We start from the raw sequence: 16,692 nt of genomic DNA on the forward strand, positions 1-16,692 counted from the left end.
TTTAACATTCCCTCTCCCATCCCTTAAATTAATATCTCTATATCTACTGTTTGTTTTCTTCTACTGACATCAAACATGTTCAGGTTTGTTTTATGATTAAAAGACAAAGCAAAACAAACAAAAAACAATAACTGAAAAACTAGACTCTAGTATTTTAACACTCATGCTGTTTTTGTTTTTTAGATACACTCCTTGTAAAAGTTGTTTATATTTGTTGCTTCCTATTTTTCTCTTCTTTTACTCATCCTTTGCAATATGTCTTCTAGCCCCATAATTCTTTAATATGCTCCCTTCTCTATTCTGGCACTACTACGATTCTAGTGCAAATCCTCATTGCCTCATGCCTTGATTATTGCAATAGGCTGTTGGTGAGTCTGCCTACTTCGAGTTTCTCCTCACTCCAATCTATTATGCTTTCGGCTAATAAAATGATTTTTCTAAAATGAAGATCTGATTATATTATCTCCCCTCACCTTCTCTCTTAGTAAAGTCTAGTAACTTTCTTCTGCTTACAAGATCAAATATAAAATGTTTTGTTTGGCATTAAAGTTTTTCATAACCTTGTGTCCTCCTCCTTTTACAGTATTCTTACAACTCACTCCCCAATTCATACTCAATCTGGTTGCATTGACCTCCTTATTGCTGCTTGAACAAAATACACTATATCTTGGCTCAGGGCAATTTCTCTGTCTGCCTGCCATACCTGATGTAGAATCTCCATTTTGATTCTTGACCTGCCTGGCTTCCTTTAAGTACTACCTAAAATCTCTTTTAAATCCTTTTTTGGAATCCCGGAATTTAGCATAGTGCCTAACACATAGTAGATAATTAAAATTGATTGACTGATCACTCAGCTAATTTTAAATTTAATTAAATGGAATTTCTTGATAATTTCTCAATGTTTTTGCTGCATTTGATATGGTTGACTATCTTATTTTGTTGGAAATAATTTCTTCTTTTGCTTGGTTTTCATGAACTATTGGTTCTTTTTCTGCCTATCTGACTATTCCTTCTCTATATCATTTTCTGATTGTTCATTGAGATTAATTATCAAGAAACTCCACTTAATTAAATTTACATTTAGCTGAGTGATCAATAATGTCAAATATTTCTTATTTATTAATACACAAATGTGAGATACAAAGTGGAGAAGTTAATTGCTGATTAAAGGAGATTTGGGAAATGATTCTGGAAATGATGAGGTGCAACAATTGAGGGTAAGAAATCTCCTAATAGCAATGGGATCCCCATAGCAAGTTGTGCAGGTTTTCTGAAAGAATTCACAAACCCTAATAAATACAGGCACAGGGGAATTTATTTACACTAAGAAAACAGTAGCTAAGAAGACAGCTTTCTTAGTGGGCAAGGTCCTGTTAAGACTATTGCAAAAATGGGTTTACACTGAGAAGAAAATATCTTCATCTGTAGGCTAAGTCCAGAAGGGCAGGCCTTCCTGATTAGGAATTAGCAAAGAAGGGTTAGCAAACCCTTGCTTATATGGGGTTCAGTCTTGGCTTGGGGCTGGGGAGTAGTTTGAGCCACTTAAAAGAAGATGTTGATTATGCCCTGGTCGAAATTTCCTAGTGAATGAAATTATATGAGAGTGGTCTGGGAAGGGTGCTGGGAGGGTTTTGAGTTAACCTTCCCCCAAAGGTGACACAGTTTACATCAGCCCCCAAAAAAAGTTTAAGGGGGCATAATTTACAAAATGAAGCAGATTTTAAAGAAAGTAGATATTCAACAGGAGAGAGAATTGTAGTAAAAGAGAATAGTGTAAGCAAAGACAGAGAGGTAAGAAGGTGTTTGTTATATGTCGGTGTTGGTGATACATATGAATAGAAAAGTAGGAGCACTACATCTGTATAAAAAAATAGGAGAGCCATGTCTATAAGAGAAAATTAGTACCAGAGACTTTCTTGCTAGTAAGAGTATTAGCTGAGTTCAGAAAAAACATTCCTTTTCTAATTCTTCTCATTTTGAGAAACAGAGCTAAAAAACTATGCAGACCTCTAAGGTATAATCCATCTTCTTCAGCTAGAATCAGTCTATATAACATGACTTGCCATGACACTTCCCTGAACCTCTTAAATAAATGCCTGAGAAATGACAACACCCCTTGGAGGCAGGTCTGATCTTTGGGTCATAGAGAAGCTTTGTCACTCTTTCCCTCTCCCCCAAAAGCCCTTCTATTTCCTCAGAATAGATCCCAGGCCAAGCCTCAATCACTCATTATTTGAATCTTGATTTTCTGAGTCAGCAGCAATTGTTTTTGTTTTGGCCAGAAACTCTGAGGCTGTTTTCCTCCCAGATTGATTTTTTTTTTTTGGACTAGGCAGAAGAGGCCATTCTCTACCTCATTTCTTACTTGACCTTAATCACTGATTTGGCATTGCCTATGTCAAACTGAGACCTATTAAAAACTTTAGCTTAGAAAAGTCAAAGTCTTCCAATGCATGCAGGACCATCTCCATTTGTCCTGATCTACAACTTGCCACTAGACTCTGAGAAAGTGAGGCTGGTGACTTTGCAGAATTCTTCCTCACTTCAATCTAATTCTATTGCATGTCATTGTATGACCTCCTTCATGTCATGGTCCTCTTGGAGATGAAGGACAAACAACAACAGGAGCAGCAACAACAATTACTATTATTCCTATTGTCAGAAACATTCTGCCTTAGGCTTTCTTTTCTTCTCCCTATACACCCTTTTGGTAACTTCATAAAATTTCTCATAAAACCCTTATAAACATATTTAATGGCCATTTATGCAGATGATTTTTAGATATATATATGTAGCATTAGTCCTTCCCTGAGGAAGTTCAGTACAATGTAACAGATCATCTATTAGACATTTCAAACTGTATACCTCGGAGATATCTCAAATTCAGTACAATTTAATCTGAACTTATTATTACTACCTCCTTACCCAAACCTCTTTTCTATAATACTTCACTATTAATGTTGTGAGAAAATGCTGAAAAGTTGGGTTTCCATAGTGCTGCAAGCTTTGAGGTAGTGTAGTTTCCAGAATGGGAGAGGTTAAGGAAGGTTAAGATTGCACAGAATAACTAAGTGATCAATAAAAACATTAATCAAATAAGGAATTGGGGGGACTAGAAGGCATGGGTGATTCAGCCAATCAGAAAGAACCTTGTAGTTTTGAGAAAACCACAAATTTAAGATAATAGCCTATCCAGGTCAAACTAGATGGTGACTTTGCAGAATTCTTCCTCACTTAAATCTAATTCTATTGCTTGTCATTGTATGACATCAGGTCAATAACCTGACTTGACCAAATCACTACTGCTCTGGATGTATGATGAGGGGGAAGATGTTTTATACTTTTTTTTTTTTTTTTTTTTTTGCTGAGGCATTTGCAGTTAAGTGACTTGCCCAGGATCACACAGCCAGGAAGTATTAAGTGTCTGAGACTAAATTTGAACTGACATCCTCCAGATTCCAGTGCTGGTGCTCCATCCACTACACCAACTAAAGGGAAACATATAGTGGCCATATCAGAAAGATTGTAACCTGGAAGAAACAGACCAATCCAGTCCTTGAAGGGAGGAGCTGCTCCACACTAGCAAGTATAAAAGGTTCTCCCAATTCTGAGAGAATTGGCTCTTTCTTCCTGAAGAGGAAGCAGCTTGCTTCTGGCTAGAAACATTAAGACTATTCCTTAAGATTCTTCTTCAATAAATTTTCCTCAATATCTGATTTTTAGTGTCAAGAATATATTCCTAACAATGTCAAAGGAATCGCTATACTTCCAATCTCCCAGGTTGTCATTATTCTTGATTCTTCACTCTTCACTACAATTCAAATGGCTACCAAATCCTTCTACTTCAACTTCCACAGCAACTCATAGACCAAATTCCTCTCTGTTCATATAGCAACATCATAATGTAGCCATTCATTACCTCTTATCTGGAACAATGTAACTGCTTCCTAACCTTACTTCAAATATATTGCTACTCCAACTTGTGCTACACACACAAATAATTTCCCTTAAGTGCAGACCATGTGACTCCTAAACTTAATCAAGTCTTCTGCCTTTGTACTGCCTCAAGGATAAAATAAAAACTCTTCTCTTTAGTTTGTAAAGTCCTAAATAAACTGACTCCAGCCCATCTTTTCAAATTTATTGGACATTATTTTATGTACCAAAGTACAGCCAAACTGTTTTTTTTTCTCCATTCCTCACACTGTATATTCCATCTCTCAACTCTGTCCTTTTGCTCTAATCATATATGCTCTCTTCACCTTTAGCACCATCACGGAGTCTTTCTTGGCTTTTCAGCTATTAGAATTCTCCACAGCAAATTATTTTTTCTTTATATATAGATAAACTAGCAATTAAGGAGATATACGTATATGTGTATGCACATGTATATAGACAATGCACGGTATACACATATGTGTATGCATGCACATGTTACACATGTATGTAGTTGTTCAGTCCTTTCAGTCATATTTGACTTGTGATCTAATTATATGGTTTTCCTGGCAAAGATATTGGAGTGATTTGTCATTTCTTTCTCCAGCTCATTTTATAAATAAGGATACTAAGGCAAATGGTTAACTCTCTTGGCCAAGGTCATGCATTTAGGAAATGTCTGAGGCCACATTTGAACTAGGTCTTTCTGACTCCAGCCTGGGCCCTCTATTTACTGGACCATTTAGCTGTCCTTCTTTCTTTCCATATCTATGTATATGTATGTATATATGTGTGTGTGTGTGTGTATACACACACAGACACAAATATAAATAATGAGATTATATACTTGTTTTCTCCATCATTTGAGTCTTCTTGAGAATATGAATCATGTTATTCTTGTACTTGTCTCTTCAGAATCTTATGTGATACTTAGGTAATAAATTGCTGACTGATGAATCTGAATAATGCATTATAACCCTCTATAGAGCAGGAAATAGTGATTGTGGTGACTGAGAGTAATGAGAAATGGAGACTCGCTTCATTTTGTTAAGGTGTGGACCTTGCTTTCCTGTGACAAGGATTCCACATTACCTAATCAATGAAAACCCATGGCAGAAAATGCTCTGGGTACATATATCAAAATTGTCTTTCAGGTGAGTGAAGCTTGAATCAGTGAGGAGAAAGTAATATCTTTAAATTAAAAAAATGTGCATATTGACTGGTAGCTTAAAGAAAACTAATAGAATGGCTAAAGATGTTTTATACCATTTTTGATACTGTGTAGGAAGAGGCTCAAGGCTGACTGTTTATTATAGTAACACGATACTCATTTCTGCATAATTCTGGGGAGTAGTTTGACCTGACTATGCATAGCACCTAATTATCTCTAAAATCCTCTTTTAGGGATCTAGTGAAGTCAAAGGTAATGACTCAGTATGCCTATTTTTTAGAGAAAATTAAGGTGCTATATCACCCCAAAGTTTCTTTTGTGAGTAAATAAATGATACATTAATCTACCATTAAAGGGTACCCTTTAACACAATGTTTGAAATAGATGTCTATTTATATACTCAAATTAGAGACAATGGAGATTCAGTGGTTCATTTGTCTTTGGGGAATCATTTGCTTATCATTTTGGGCAATACCAACACTTTTTAGTAGAATACTTCAATTTCATCCATCAAGGGGAACCCTTCACTGACCAGGTCAACTAGAATGCAGAGCTTCTATCAAAGTGGGTTTTTTATATGCACATAATAGGTTCTTAATAAATGTCTATTAACAGGGCAGCTAGATAGCGCAGTGGTTAGAGCACCAGCCTTGAAGTGAGGAGGACTTGAGTTCAAATATGGTCTCAGACACTACACTTCCTTTTTAGCTGTGTGATCCTGGCCAAGTCACTTAATTTCAAATGCTTTAAAAAAATACAAATTTACTCATGCATTGATTACTCATTGTGGGATTGAATCTAAATGATATCACCAAATTTTTTTCCATTGCATTACATGCCACCTGGTTATGATTTCATTTTGTTGCAAAGCACTATGGTGTTGTGATAAGAGCACTGGACTTGGAATTAGGATGATTTGTATTTAAATCCCTTCTCACAGAAATCCTAAGAGATATGCCTCTGGGCAAATCAATTATCTCCTTATGTCTCAATTTCCTTATCTATAAAATGAATGGAGTTGGACTTGGTGATCTTCTAGCTCTAAATCTATTATTATTCAATTATCCAGAGTCCCCACTTTTAGTCAAAAATATTTACTCCTATCATTTTTGAAGTCTTCTTCCAGGCCAAGTTTTCTTCCTTTCATATAAGAAGTTGTTATAATTTTACTCTCTTTGAAGCATCATAAATGCAGACTCCTCCATTTTATAAAATATGCACATCAATGATTTTTCATCTTTGTATTTATTTAGTGCTCATCAGAGTAAAGCTGTAGGAATCTGTTTCAGTATTGTCTTGCATGCTAAATTCCCAGAAGACAGACTCCTGGCCTTGTGTGAGTGAAAACGAAGCTGGTCATAGATTTTTAGAGTTGGAAGGTATCTTAGAAGTCTATAGAATCATTTATAGAGTTGGAAGGGAACTGGGTGACATTTAAATCATATTTCCTCATTAAACAGACTCCTGCCACTTGCTGCTTACTGTGGTTGAGGGAATCACTTCCACTGAATACAAATACTGTGAAAGATATGGCTGGTGCTAATTCAGGCTATTTTAGACAGTTCTAGCTATGTAAACCTCCCTTTTGTGGTAGGCTAACTGAGAATATTCATGCATTTTCCATTCTTCTAGTCTTCCCAAATATCTAACTAGTATATTTCATGTAGATGGAACCTTCTTAGCAAATTAGTTGTGTCTACATATGTGCCAGGTACCTCATTACACTGAAAATAAAACTAAAGAGGAAGCCAATTCACTAGAGTTTTCATTTTTTCTTGTAGTACTTGTATAAGTCATAGTTCCAAGAACTTGAGTGGTTATAAATTTGCTTGAAACTGTTACTCAACATGCCAAACTTTTCCACCCACACCTTTCCTCCCTTGGAGATGTCCCTACTTAGGATAGGCAAGTCCTTGGCCAGGATTACCTTTACATGAAGGGCCCTAGAAAGACTTACTTTACTTTCAGCTCAAATTATTCTTCAATTGACGTTTCTTTTTCCTTAGCAATTCTACCTTTCCTTTTGCCTTCTCTCTCCATCCAGTTTCCTTTTAAATTTCATCTTCTATTAGTATATAAACTCCTCAAGAACAGGTCTTTAGGGGGAGTTATATATTTTTTCTAACCCTTTATAATTTTCCTGGAAAATTGAGATACTTAATATCACTTAAATACTGAATAAGTGTGTTTTTCTCATGGTCATTGTCATGAATAGATAGAAATATAGATAGCTGGTTAGTAGCAAGTCTGGGGTTATATCTCATGCTAACTCTGCTTGAGGTGAAAGGGCAAGAAATCATTTGTGTTCTTCCACTATTTTGAGAGGTAGGGACTTCAGGACTCAGAGAGGCTGTTAAGAAAGGGGAATGAATGAATATGGGGTTGATAAGAGTAAACCCATACCAATCATGGTGTCACTCAGGTTGCTTGTTTCTCAATAGAGCATTAGTGGTTATAGTTTAAATATGACATGCAATTTTTAGGACAGAACTAATATAGATCACTTGTGTTAATCTCCTTCAGGAAGCCTTCCCTGAATTATCCTCTCCTCCCAAACTTGCACAGGTAAAGGTATTTGCTCCATTTCTAAATTGTCTTTGAGTGCTGTGGAATTCTCCTTTGTCCCATATGTATTCTATCTCACATGGCCAGCTTTTGTGGAGGTAGTAAGAATATCTAATTCGGAATCACAATAGCTGAATTCAAATTTGAATTTTGTTGCTATCTTGTGTGACTTGGGCAAATTATTTCATAATAATTGCACTCTGGGATTTAACTTCCATGTCTCTATAATGGGGGTTTGGGGCTCTATGATGGTTAAGGATTTTTTCACATCTGGGAGAACCTATTTATGTTAATAATTTCAGGTAATAACTTTTGGTCATTATATTCATGATTTACTCTGATAAATGAGGTCTTGTGCCAATTGGTTTTGAATAACTGTTTTTTTGCCTTTTTAGTATAAGGAGGAGTTCTTTTTCCCTCTTGCCCCTTATCTCAGCATCCACAACTCTCATGCCCATCCCCATTTCCTATTCCACTATTGGAGAGATGGGAGAATTGTCAAGAAATGACTTTGGTGCTTAAAAAAAAAAAAAGAGGCACTAGTAAATGATAGGAAAAAAGGTCACAATAACCCGCCATAAATTCGCAATTACTGCTCAGTCTTCAGTTGTAGGTGTCATTTGCCACCATCGTCTCTGAGAAATAGACATTTTGGCCATTCATATTTCAGCCTGTCAGTGATTGCAAGCCAAGAAGGGCAGGCACAAGCATGGCTTCTTCATTATAAGCTTTTCCCAAAGATCAGTCTGTAACCTCTAGAGGGATGAGTGAGCAATGAATGGTAACTGATACTGGCAAATTGGCAGGCTTCTTAAATGAGTCACTTAAAATTCAAAGATGCATGTGAATGAGATTGATGGGCTAATGTACTGATGCAAGGAGGAACTTAATTGTTGCTGTGTTTTGATTGATTGGTTGTCCAAATTTTCCTAGGACTCTCTCCTCTCTTCTGTAAAAGCTGGATTCTCTTTAGCAGTATTCACTACATGTTTGTGTGGACTCTTGCCCTTAGTGCAAAGTGAATCCCTGTATTTATTGGCAACTCCATGTTTACACCAATCATCATTTTCCATGGGTCCGCCAAGGCCAACCTTGTATTAGGAACTATACATTGGCTAACAAGAAAGTGGAAATGTTTATCAAGTGTTTCATGAGAATGCTCTTTTTTTCACCTCTAAAGTAGTTGATTTTCTTTTTGAAAAGAAAATAGATGAAGAATCATCCATAGGATATTTTCTATTCACATAGTTTTTCTATCATTTTTGAATACTAATGAATACAAACAAGTAGCCCTGGCACTTGGAGGAAAGTGCCATTGGATACTGGTCTGTTTATCTGGAGTGAAGGACCTTACTGAAGACTAGATGCCTCTTTGTTGTATTGTATCCAGATCTTTATGTAGCAAATAAAGAAAAACATTAGAACATTTTCTGTGGGAACTTTGATTCTTGGAAAAGACTCCAAGACCAGGTAAAGAGCAAACAAATAACAACAAGAAAAAGAAGAAAAAGAAATATAAAGAATCTTATTCTTCTTCCTAACCCATCACCCATCAAATGTGTTTCATGGATGAGCAAATGAGTTATCATACTTTGCAAAGTCATAACCAAGATATTTTGTAGATCAAAGGTGTTTTAGCAGATGTGCATCCCAATGGAAACCTATATTCAAAGAGCTGTGTGTAGTTCAAACACTTTTTAAAAGGTTCTAATGCAAGGATCCTTAAGGGATCCATAAAGAGAATTAATGATTGTATTCTGTGAGCTCCGTAAGGGAGGATCTAATTTAATGTTTTCATTTTACATGCAAATACAAAGAAAAGTGGTTATCCAAGGTCACTCAGGTAACTAGTAGCTATAACTGGTATTGAACACAGGTCTCAGGTTCTTTGACTTTAGGAACTGACTTTAGGAACCTATGTTCCTAAAATTTCATTGAGCTAAGTTCTTTCTTCTGCACTAAGTCACAGGGTGACTATGTATATCCAAATGTAAATACTTTTTCTAGGTTTAAAGAAACAAAAAAAGAGAAAGAAATCTTCAGAATAAAATATTATAGCATAGGAGGATCTAGAAGATCAAGAATATGTGTCATATGTATTAGATTAATCTTCATTCATTTATCCTGGAAAATTTATTAATACAGAAATTTTTTAATGTGAGGAGACATTTTTATAAAGTATATAGTAAAATGTCTCTGCTTTTGCATCTAATTAGCAGGCATTTGATTTCCTTTTACTGTTTCCTCTCAACTTTCTGGATGTTTCTTTATCTCCATAAAAACATCCTTTAATGTCATTCACATCCCTTTCAATTTTGCAGATTGATTTAAGAGCGACCCAAAGTATAATAATAATTATATAACTATAATCTTAGAATTGGGAAAGAGGAGGATCTTAGAAGTGACTTAAGTCTAATCTCTCACTGCTGGTAGTAAAAGGTAGTTAGTTAATCAGTCTTTTTACTCTCTTTTGTATTACTCATAATGAAGAAGGGACTCCGAAACTCTAAAAATTCTTGAAGGAGAAAATCTCCTTCAACTCTGCCTCAATGAGGGACCCTGTCCGAGGGAAACACGACAAACAGTTTCATTTTGTTATCTAGGTGGGGTTGGTTCTAGTCCTTAGGAAAATAATTCCAACTCTATTCAATTAAAGACTCATTCAATTCAATTTCCAGCTCAAGCTGAAACCTAGCTTGTAGATGAGCCAACTTGGGACTCCACCGGGTCTGACCTGTTTTGCTTGGGCTGTCCCAGCCCCCACCAAGACACTCAATATAATACCTTCCATCAATTAAATCCTTTCAGATGGACCTTGGTAGCTCCCTTTGCTGCCAGGACTTTCTGTCCACTGAGAACTGCATTCTCAGCTCAAAACTCCATTTTCCATAGATCTGCCACTATAGAAGTCAATCTCTTGGTAAACTGATTTCTATCCAACAATAAAATTTCATTTTGCAACTAATAATTTGGGAATGAGTGAAGTCTTTCATTCCTAAAACCTGCAGCTGATTTAAAGGGGATTCTTAACAACTCTCTTATAGCCACTAATCTAGACCACTCCAACAGCATCAATAATACATGTGAATATTGTTTTTTCGCCCAGTAAAATGTAAGTTGCTGGTGGGCAGGAATATTTTTGTGTATATGAATCTGTATTCTAGTGACTAACATGATACTGTGCACATTGTGGGTGTTTTGCAATTATCTACTGAATTTAATAGAATGGATTAGCCCTTAGAAGCTGTTTGAACCATTGGGACACAAGAATTCCTTCTAATTTTCTTCAGACAGATTTTGATTTTGGTAAAATGATGATGTATTCATACCCAACTTACTCAGTTCTTATTATCATATCTCAAACAAAAATACACAGAGTTGTATAAAATCTAGAAAAGGGTGATCAAAAATCACCTGTGAGATCAGGGAAAGCAGCTAAATTAGGGTAAGATGAAAGTTGAAAGTGAAGAGGATCTGAGTCCATTAAAACATTATGCATGAAAACCAGGTGAATTAAGGCTAATTTACTATGAATAAGGGAACATACTGTGGATATTAAATCGATCATTATATCAGCATAAAAATCAAGCTAAGTTCACCCCATCTTTTTTTGTTTTCTGAGGAAATCAAGCTCAAATGACTTGCCTATAGTTGCTTGTATCTGAGACTATATTTGAACTCAGGTCCTTCTTATTCTAGGTCTGGCACTCTAGTCATTGTATCACCTTGCTGCCTCAAACCTTTTAACATTGACTCCAGTGTGGACAGCTAGGCTATTGAATTGATTGGACCATAGCCTTTCAAACACACACACATATATACATATACAAATATACAATGTATATATTTCCTTTATATATATGCATATGTGTATTTATATGTATAAAATACATATGTGTATATTATTAACTAAATTTGAGATTTAATCAATATGATGAACTCAGGGTATAAAATCTGCCTTGACTGATGTAAATTGACAACTCAGAGTCTTAATGAGTTGTCTCTATAGCACTGAGGGGTTAAGTGGTTTATCAAAGGGCACATAGCTAGTATGTCTCCAAGGTAGGAGCTAAATTCAGGTCTTCTTGAATCCAAAATCATCCTTTTATCCACTATATCACTTGTTCTCTCTCCATAACCTTGAGATGTTCAAGTATGAGATTACTGATATTTAAGGAACCTAGAATGAATGAGCAATAAGTCAAAGTTTTTGGGGAATGTTGCTTCCTTCCACAAAGACAGCATTCATGTGCTTTTGGAGGTCATTAAGGTCAGGTTGATGATCTTTATGCTAATGAATAAAGTTAAGAAAGTTGGGATTATGGTCTTAACAGAGATTTGCTTCCAGTAGAAGAAGGTTAGTGATATTTTAAAGTTTTTTTTTTCCTTAAGAATGAAAGCCAATTGCTTGAAACAAACCCCAAAGAAAAGACCAAAGAATTGATCCTAAAAGATATTTTTTGTTAAATAAATAGCACTGGGAAAATAGACATGAAACAGTATTAAAATGGCTGTGATTATTACTTTCTCAGCATTCATCTGATAAACTGAGTAACACGAAGCAATGATTGCTACTTTAAAAAAAATATGAAGAGAAAATAAGCTATTCATTTAGTCAAGAAAGTAAAGGATAGCGTTCAACTCCTTCACAAGATAGCTAGGTACATTGCTTATCATTGAGGTGAGTGACAACAAAGCAAAAAAAAAAATGTCCCTATATTTCTTCATTCTGAGGCTGAGTCTCCAGTCTTGGGGTTGGTAAGCTCTGTTGCCATGAGGTTACAGTGCTCGTGTTCGGCTCAGCTGTGCACAGGGAAGAGAGTCCATAGGAGGGATACTTTGCTTCTCTTTCTTATTTAGGTTCAGCCCTTTCTTTGACATTCTCCTTTTTTTTTTTTTTTTTGTTTTTTTTTTTTACAGAAGCACCTGGTCTCTCTTTAACTTAAAAACTGAGAGAAGGCCCATTATAGCCTCATTTTGTAGTCACCATGGAGAAGAAGCATTGGTGGAGATGAAGACATATTCCATGCTATTCTGGCCCTGCATTCTGGGGCTGGGCTGGCTTATGGGGTAATGTCAGCTGAGGACGGGATCTGGGAACTGGTTAGCCCCTCACCCCCAGCTTACAAAGACAGGGAGATAGTTTTTTTGTCTTTCATTTTTTTCTGGGGGAGTATCAAAGGTATGCAAGAGGGATCAAGCAGTGCCAATATGAAATCATGATATATCCCTTGCACTCTCTGTCTTTGGAGCCCTATAGTCCACAAAATAAAGCCATTATTCTGTTTGCTCATTGCTAGCACTGATAGCAGTATTTCTTTTGAGTGCCATGTAGACACAGTATTAATTAACCAGTCAGAAACAAACCAGAGGTGCCTCACAGTTTGGGATCTCTGCTGGAGTCTTCTTTCTAAAAGTATTCAGTTCTGCTCAGCACAATGGTGCAAAAGGCCTTTAAAAGACCAAAAATAAAAAAAATAAGATACAGACAGAAAAATTCTGGGCTTCTTGGAGTTGTTTTGTGATTTATAATGAGTAATATCACATGGGTTTGTCTTCCTGGTCCCCCATACCAGGGATCATCTTCTCTCCATCAACTCAGCTCTGGTTTCTCTTCATCCACTGAGTTCCTCCTTCTTATTTCCTTTGCCAGGGACTCATAAGTGATTGTTTTTGGAGAGATAGGCAATCAGTGCCACAGCCACTCCCACGTAGAGACCAGTTCCAATGGTGATGGAGAGCACAGCCAAGAAGAGTGCCCGTCGGGAACTGGTGCTGGCTTGGTGGAAGTCACCCTTGGCCACAGCTTTGTTAGTCTGTAGAGTGGGAAAAAAAAGGGAAGTGGAAATAATAGTCATTAGCAAAAGTGAGATTTGGCAGAAGTATAAAGAGGATTTTTCTATTCTTTTAATCCTCTAATTCCTATTCATTTTGCAAAGGAAGAATTTAGCAATGTTGAAAGATAAGAATCTCCTTTAAAGGACAATATTTGAATTATTATCCTTTGACCTTATGCTTTGTGTCAAAATTATCAATAATAAGAATTTGGGATTAGTAGGACTGTGCTTTATGGCTTGAACACTTACCCTCTTTGCCTCTGTCTCTTAGAATCCTCATTTTTTTTTTCAGGACTCAGCACAAATGTCTTCCTTTACATAAGGCTTTTGCTGCCTTTTGTTCATCCCTCAGGTGCCTTGTCTTCTAATATAATTTTATCCATAATTAACATATATCTTATGGATACCTATTTTTATGCATTTGTATGTATCCTGCAGGTACCTATATATGTACATATATATATATATATATATATATACATATATATACACACATATATAGATACATACACACATTTAAACATATACTAACGTGTGTATATAAAAACTCATATACATACTTACATATACAAAAATATCCATGTGCCTGTATGCATTTGTCTTTCTTATCACAATTAAAACTCCTTTAGGGAAAGGACTGATTTTCATTTTTTATTTTCAGTTCCTGGCTCTTACTGTTAACTGATTGATTATCTTTGTTCTCAAGAAATGTACATTTTATTAGTTGGGGTGGGATAGTTAGGTGGTATAATATATATACAAACAAGCAAATACAATGTAACTTCAAGAAAAAAATTGTGCTGATAAATGGGCAGGAAGGAATCAGTAGAAGTCTGATATTGGAGGCTGCAGATAGGATCATTTGATTTGATTGTGGCAACAAAAAAATGGGAATAATTTCCTAGTCAAAGCTTGAAAATTATGCCCCCCAAAATCAAGTTTGGACTCACAATTTTATCTCCTCAAAGAGTATGGGATTGCCTCCCAGAGGATTTATGAATTTATTCTGATACACAAGACTTGACTTTCTAAAAAAATATATACATACCGTGGATAGTGAATTTTCTGGCATTAAAAGTATGTGCATGTATAAAAAACAGGTTTAAAAGTGAAAGAATAGAATGGTGTAAAGAAGGCTGTTGTTGGAATCAGTATAGCCTACATTCTAGTCTTGCTTTTAACAATCCTAGTTGTGTGACACTGGGCAAACTGCTTAAACTCTCTTTGAAGTGGACAAATCTTCAAAACAGTTAACAAATCAGTTGCTAATCTGTAATAGCAAAGCATAGCAAGAGTTTTATATATGGATAAAATGACAAGTCTGAACCAAAAACAATTGCTAAACACATCCTTCTTTTCATCCCTTGCCTGTTTTTCCCTAGATGACAACCTATGTAGCTTACCTACTCATCTTGGCTTCGTTAATATTAAGAAAGTGACCTTCTCTAATGTCCTTTCCAGGTACAAGATTCTATAGTGCTATGTCAGCCAGGTAATAGATTCAGTAATTATAATATTATCTCAAAATACTTGTTTGTATTAAAAGTATTCATTTATGGAAGTTTTGTGAGTCTTTGTCACTTTAATTATAGCTCATATTTATACAATTTGGTGGACTGGCCCATGAGGAAAAGTCTTCAAAGAAAAAATAACTGAATAACTATGACTTAAAGTAAAAACATTGAAAGCACTTTTTAAGACAATGAGCAGATATTATGAACAGCCTTTTGGATGAATATCAAGGTCATCTTTTTCATCAATTTTATCGAATGTCATTTAATTGTTTAGTACATTGTTGCTCAGTTTGTACCATCTTTCTGCTATTACCAAACTAAAGCAAAAAGAGTGAGGGATTTCTTTGCCAAAGGCCAAACCTCTCTATTACCATCTTTTCCTACTTTGTTCCCCTCTTTGGAGATAGTTCTCTCTATCCCTCTCTGACTAGTGGAGTTTAACACACATAAGAAGATCTAATGCAGAATTATGCATTTCTTTATATTGGGAGGGAAATGGTAGTTGGCTGTTAGGTCAACAAACATTTATTGATGGTTTATTTTGTGTCAAGCACCATAAAAAGAGCTGGGGATACTATCAAAGGTAAATATGTGGCCTCTACCTTGGAAGACCTTATATTCTAATGGTGGAATGATCATGTAACTAACTAGTTAAATATGTGTATGTTTGTGTGTATTTGTGTATGCATGTGTACATATATACACAGACACACACAAAGAAAATGAAAGACAAAATCAAAATGAAAAGCACTAGAATGTAGAGGGATAGGTAAAAGCTCTCCTACAGGGAGTAGCAGTCTTGAAGGAAGTCAGGAGAACCAAGAGGAAAATATGAGGGAACACAAGATTCCAGGCACTTGGCATATCCAGTGGAAAATGTCAGCAGAAGGAAGATAGAAAGCTGTGTTTTATGAACTGCAAATAGGCTAGTATAGCTGGATTGCAGAGTATATGAAGGTGAATATGAAGTAGAAGAATGCAAGAGAGGAAGAGATGAACAGGTCATTTAGGGCTTTAAACACCACACAGAGGAATTTATGTTAGATCATCGACATAATAATGAGCCCCTGGAGCTTGTTAAAACTTAGGGGATAGGGGTGACATTGCCAGAACTGTGCTTTAGAAAAGTGACTTAAGCAACTGAGTGAAGGAAGGTTTAGAGCTGGAGAAACTTGAAACAAGATGACAAATTAGGAGAAAAGACATTATAAGTCAGGCAAAAAGTGATGAATGCATGAAGTAGGGCTATGTCTGTAAGAATGGAGAAAAGGGTATGATAGAAATGACGCTGGGAAGCTAGAAATGACAAGACTTGGTAATAGGTTAGATACCAAGATGATGAAGGGAAACTATTTAAAAAGTTATGTACCAGGTAAACTTTACATATATTAGTTCATTTGACATGATGTATATATGGGCTGACAGAAAGGGGAGTTGAAGATAATGCCAGAGTCTGTTCCAGCTTACTGGGAAAACAGTAGTATTATCTCATTAATATTAGGTGACTGCAGAAGTATAGAGTGTATGGGGGGAAGATAACGAATTCTACCACTTCAGAATACGTATATGCACGTAGTGACAATAAGTTACATAACTAGCCTCACTTCAGTCACCAGGATACCAGGTTAAGGCATTAAACACCCCTTGCTACAGCATCCAGAAAGTTGGA

At 35.9% G+C, this 16,692-nt stretch overlaps 1 protein-coding gene across 2 annotated transcripts in view; it reads right to left on the reverse strand.

Moving 5' to 3' along the window:
- Positions 1-1,301: 1,301 nt before the first annotated feature.
- SYNDIG1 (synapse differentiation inducing 1) overlaps positions 1,302-16,692 on the reverse strand; it is a 295,089-nt gene continuing 279,698 nt past the window's right edge. The window contains exons 4-5 of one of the 2 annotated variants that reach the window (XR_007950380.1): positions 3,269-13,488; positions 1,302-2,577 (exon numbers count right to left, since the gene is read on the reverse strand). Coding sequence is in view for 1 of the 2 variants with exons in the window: in XM_051975832.1 (XP_051831792.1) it covers positions 13,330-13,488 (159 nt within the window). In the remaining variant the exon portion in view is untranslated. Of the gene's footprint in view, positions 2,578-3,268; positions 13,489-16,692 lie in introns of those variants that run through there. The other variant, XM_051975832.1, reaches the window with a different exon arrangement.

The sequence above is a fragment of the Antechinus flavipes genome, chromosome 2, assembly GCF_016432865.1.
Source record: "Antechinus flavipes isolate AdamAnt ecotype Samford, QLD, Australia chromosome 2, AdamAnt_v2, whole genome shotgun sequence".
In the NCBI taxonomy this organism is placed as follows: Eukaryota; Metazoa; Chordata; class Mammalia; order Dasyuromorphia; family Dasyuridae; genus Antechinus; species Antechinus flavipes.